The 5068-nt window shown below is 56.0% G+C and overlaps 1 protein-coding gene across 1 annotated transcript in view; it reads left to right on the top strand.

Moving 5' to 3' along the window:
* Positions 1-3282: 3282 nt before the first annotated feature.
* LOC104275155 (tumor necrosis factor receptor superfamily member 27-like) overlaps positions 3283-5068 on the top strand; it is a 4877-nt gene continuing 3091 nt past the window's right edge. Inside the window, 3 exon segments of the mRNA XM_009871030.1 lie at positions 3283-3369; positions 3891-4069; positions 4871-4956. Coding sequence (XP_009869332.1) covers positions 3283-3369; positions 3891-4069; positions 4871-4956 — 352 coding nt within the window.

Raw genomic sequence — 5068 nt, 5'->3', positions numbered from 1 at the left:
TGCGGGCCAAAGAGCAGACAGAAATCCATGGTTTTAAGGAAATTGATGCAAGTTTTGGAGTCCGATTCGGATTCAGCCTTCTCGCTGTTTTTACTCCCGTGAGCAGTCCTTCCTCTTCAAGGTGTCCCTGGGGGTGGCAGTCACTCCCGGCGTGGTTTGTGGCGTAGGGAGGCTGGCAGCGATGCTGTGGGGACAGGAGAGCAGGAGGGGAGGAATGGCCGAGTGAGAAACCAGGACCAGGCCATGCCAAAGTGCAGACACTTGGTGTGTGTCCCCTTCTTTTCACTTGCACTTCTCGTGCGGAATTTCAGTTTCGTGTCCAGTGGACACAGTTGACTTGTCCCAGATGCTGCCGGGCAGTTCTAGCCCGTTGTGTGCCAGAGCAGAGCTCTCTGCAACCTGGGGCTGCCGTGTGTGGGTGTCGGAGCCCCCAGGGGTGGGTCACGGTCCCTGGCCCAGGAGAGCAGAGCCCCACAGCTGGAGGGGACAGGTCCATCCCTGGGGCAGGGACCAGCCCGGCCCATCTCCTGCCCGGCGGGGCCGTGGGCAGATGGGAGGACCAGAAGCACTAATGCTTTCAGTGGTGATTTCTTTTTTTTGGTACCCTCTCACTTGCTGTTTTCCTCACTCTCTTTTTCCTACAAAAGAAATTTATAAGTAGTTTAGATTCCCACGTAGTCTTTTTTTCGAAAATTATGTTTTCACAGGAAAAAGAAAATGACAGTGCTCCAGAGCTGTCACAGAGGTGAATGAACGGCAGCTTGCACTGCAGCTTTCTTTGCTGAAATGCTTTTTATCTCATGCAGTGAAGTCCCTTCAGTAACTCATATGTTTGCTGTCTGGAGTAATAACGCAGTGGGGAGCACACTCTGCTCATGTTGCTCAGACAAGTTGTCTCATTAAGACAGTAAGAGTCCTGTAACAAATTGTTTTTAAATTGGAAGATTTCATGCATCCCAAAATGATGATGGTACGTTTTGCTTCCCTCCAACCTGCACGTGCATCGATACTGTGTCAGGTTTATACTCCTCTTTGGCAAATCAAACCTGTTGCTGTGGCAGTCACCTTGAGATCCCATGTGCAGTTTCCAAAGAGATGGGAGGGCTTTGTTTGTTTATTACTTTCAGCTAATTAGAACCAGTTGTTTTAGTTGCTCATTAGACTATCAGAAATTGCTGCTTTACCAGAGCAGCGCCGTGTGGTTTGGATGTACGCTCCACTGACAACTTAAACATCTTGGTTCTGGTGTTGTTCAAGTAAGAAGTACAAAAACCCCACAGCTTTGAATTTCGTGCCAGATATTGAACAAAGCGTTCGCTCCACGTATCGTTGTATTGTGGCTTGAGAAACAGCAGGCCTGCTCTGCAATTTGTGCTTTTGCTGGCACGGCCAGGGCGCGCCGCTTCCCCACCGTCCCGGAGCGATGCCGTCACGCTGGCGGACGGCCCCGTGCGGGAGCTGCCCTGGCATGGGACTCCTCAAGCTGTGCCTCCTCGGGGAGATGGGCTGGAGGGCTACGTCCCTCCTGAAGTCTGTAAATAGATGAGAGAAAGTGGTCAGGTTGCATTTGCAAGACTGTTTCACAGAACATACTGCTGGTTTGGCCTTTTTTTGTTTGTGCGTTTCTACCAGTTCTTTCTTGTGCTACGATGGCACTTGGAGAGTGGGTGCAAGTCAGTCCCCTTGTGCCCCGGACTCTGGTGTCTTGGCTCCTTTCCTGTTGCCTGCAACTAACTCACGTTCACACGTCTTGTGGTCTTGTTAGGAGCAAAAGCGTAAATTAAGCTCCAGAGCAGAACACTGCCGGTGCTGACCCGCTGCACTGGGCAGACGGACCCCCCCGCAGGTTGCGGGGAGTGCGGGCTGTTACCCTGCCAGCCCCCCACAGTGGTTGTGTGGCACCCATTTGGGGCCTGTCTCTCCACTTTTTCCTGCTGCATCAGCCTGTAGCTGAGCCCTTGCTCTAAACCCTTCGCTTCTCTGGGGGCTGGCACCAGGCTCCCCCTTTGCCACCTTCTGAGATGGTGACAAATCTCCTTTATTTATTCGATGGTGTCAGTAACCTTTACGCTATTTGCAGGCCATGATCATGCCCCTCCCGAGATGTTTGCAAGATAAATTTAGCTCCCTTAGCTTCTCATCGCCAGTCCTCGCTGGCTTGCGATGCCTTTCCTTGCAACAGCAATGAGACCCAGCTGTGTGCGGGACCCGTGGCGAGGGCTGACTCACTTTCTGAGCTCGTCCGGGGCAGACTTCATCTCAAATGAATCCTGGTTGTTCAGCGCCTGGGGAGCCTGTCCAAGTGTTCTGTTCCAGAAGGCAGGCAGCCGGGGAGTGGTAGGGGATTAGCCAGAGGAGCTCAGAAAAGCCTGTGGAGGAATGCTGCTGCAGGACCTGGTGTGGGGTGCCTGGGAACGGTGCGGGCGGGAGGGGAAGGGGCAGTGGCAGGAGGGGCCGGGGGTGCTTGTGGGCTCTGTGATCTGCTCCCCCTCTGCTGCAAGAGTTTTGCGGGGACCAGTCATCCTGGCTGAGCCATCCATCTTCCTGGGGTGTGGAGTGGGATGGCTGCAGCTGAGATGCTGGATTTTCCCAGGTGATTCAGGCTGCCTGGGGTGGTGGTCTTCAAAAGAGCATTCTCGGGTGTTCCCTGTCCCTGGTGGCTGTTCAGAAGCTGACCAGTTTTGCACCCAAGGCTGACTGAACACTGTTTCTCTCCTGCTTTGCTGCACAAAGTTATGGGAAAAGCAAAACAAAGATGGATCTAGTGGGGATGGATTTAATTCCACTTCTGTCATCACAGTAAGAGCGCACCTAGAATGGGCAGGAATGAACAGACGGCCATGGAACTTGAAAAAAATTGCTTGGTTTTGTGGCTTCAGTCCAAGTTGCTTGTGCTTGACCAGTGCAGGTCCCATGTTTCCCTCGTGCACCGAAGGTGAAGTGGGAGGTGCAGGATGTGGCTCCACCGAGGCCGGGGCGGTTTGGCTGCTAACTCGGCTGAGCCATTGACTCGCTTCAGGAAGGCTCTGGGTGATGTTTCTGAGGGAGATGGGTGCTGCTTCTGCCAGTCCTCCAAGGTAGATGGATGCAAGTGCCCACACCGAGATGCAACCTGTGTAGAGCGGGAGCCAGAGCAGCCGTGGGTGCCTGTCCTGTTCTGCCAGGGACACGGCGGCCACTGGAAAGGATACGCTGCTCGTCTTAAAAGCACTGGGGCTGGCTGTAACCTCTCTGCCTTCTCTTCCTCTCCTCTTCAAGCTCCCGGCCCCCCCTCCAGCCCTGATGCACTGCCAAGAGAGCGAGTACCTGGACGAGCTTGGGAAATGCACCCCCTGCAGAAAGTGCATGCCCGGGCAGGAGCTTTCCAAGGTAAATCAGCTGCTCTGGAAGGACCAGGACTTGATCTACCACTGAGGATTTTACAGTGCTGCGTGAATCCTCTGCCAGCCTTCCTTCAGAAGGATAATCTTAGGTCCTAGCATGCTGAGAAGAGCTGGGACTCGGTGGGAAGGGGCGGTGAACGGTTTTGCCCACCATGGATAGGAGGGCAAGATGATGGAAGTAGGAGGTGGGAAAGATTTTCAGGTTGCCTTTATTCTGCCGACGGAAATTGCCTCCCGGTGCGTAGCCCTGAGTGAAGCCCAGCCAGGCACCCAGCACTGTGTCCCCAGAGCATGTTGCTGCTGGAGCTTTCCTCCTCCCTAAAGGCAGCAGCTGGGCTCTGGCTTCCCTGCTTGACCCCTCGGAGCTGCTCTTGGCTGGGTTCTGAGGACCCTTCGTGTGAGCAGTAACCCCTCCACCCTCTGCCCCCAAAGAAGGAATGCTGTTCCCCTGCGGGACCCAAAGTGTCTTCATGGCTGCAGCCGTGCACCCGACTTCATGTCTCGCAGGACTGCGGCGATGGCGGTGGGGGGGATGCGCAGTGCATTGCCTGCCCTCCCAGGAAGTTTAAGGACAGCTGGGGACATCACGGCTGCAAGCCCTGCCTCTCCTGCGCCCTCATCAACCGCATCCAGAAGTCCAACTGCACGGCAACGGCCAACGCGGTCTGCGGGGAGTGCCTGCCAGGGTGAGTGGGGCCGGGGTGTGTGGAGCTGGGGTGCTCGTGCCTGGGAGCGTGCTGGAGGGTGCACAGAGGGAGCTTTGTCTGAGGAACGTGGGATGCAAGAGGAGCCCTGGTGGCCCAGTGCTGCCTCTTTGAGGATGCTGCTAATGACATGCAGATCAGACCCATCCTGTTGTAGCTCCAAAGAAGGGAACCTGAAGGCTCCCATGAACGAACAGTGGAAGAAAACTCCTTCCAGGCCGAGTTGTTGGACACTAGGGTGGTTAAACCCTGAAAGATGAGTGGCTGTAGACCACTACAGGTGGTGGTCCCCCAAGGGGCAGATGACCTCTGCCTCAGGTGATGGCTTTAAGGGGCTGCTGAAATACAGACTGCAGGAGCGAGGGCTGTGCAGGTTGCCCTGGAGAGCAGGCGGCTGAGGGCAGAGGGATGAGCCGGGGCTCTGGTTTGTGATCCGCTTCCCAGGTGCAGCTGTAGGCTGGGGGGTTTCTCTGCCTTCGTGAAGCTATCGCCTGCCTCAGCAGACATGGGGTGGAGAGTGGGGGGACGCTGCTTGAGCAAAAGTGGTGTGGCATGAAGATTGCACTACCACGTCATCAGTAGGGTAAAACTGATGAGTCTCACGACAATCTAAGACATGAAAAAGCAGCTGTGGGTATGGTTTTGGCTGGCATTGGAGAGACCTGCTCCCTTGGGGTGTCCCAGCCTGCCAGGGCAGGAGCATGCAGGAGCATTGCGGGACCGAGGGCTGGTGGGGCTCGCCGTGGGGCCGCGTGCGGCTGAGACCCTCTGCTCTGTTGGCAGGTTCTACCGCAAGGCGCGGATCAGCGGGCAGCTGGACTGGGAGTGCATCCCCTGCACGAAGCAGACGCCCTCCTCTGAGCCCCAGTGTACGTCCCTCGCCGCGGCACAGTCGTCACATATGGGAGGGGGTAGCCCAAGCCTCAGGGTTAGGCTCTGACGTGGCTGGCCTGTTTGCAGGGCGGTCCCGCACAAACCTGG

Source organism: Apaloderma vittatum, unplaced genomic scaffold (assembly GCF_000703405.1).
Source record: "Apaloderma vittatum isolate BGI_N311 unplaced genomic scaffold, ASM70340v1 scaffold27186, whole genome shotgun sequence".
Classification (NCBI taxonomy): Eukaryota; Metazoa; Chordata; class Aves; order Trogoniformes; family Trogonidae; genus Apaloderma; species Apaloderma vittatum.
Note: the sequence above shows the minus strand (reverse complement) of the source record. Positions and strands in the feature narration are given on the sequence as shown.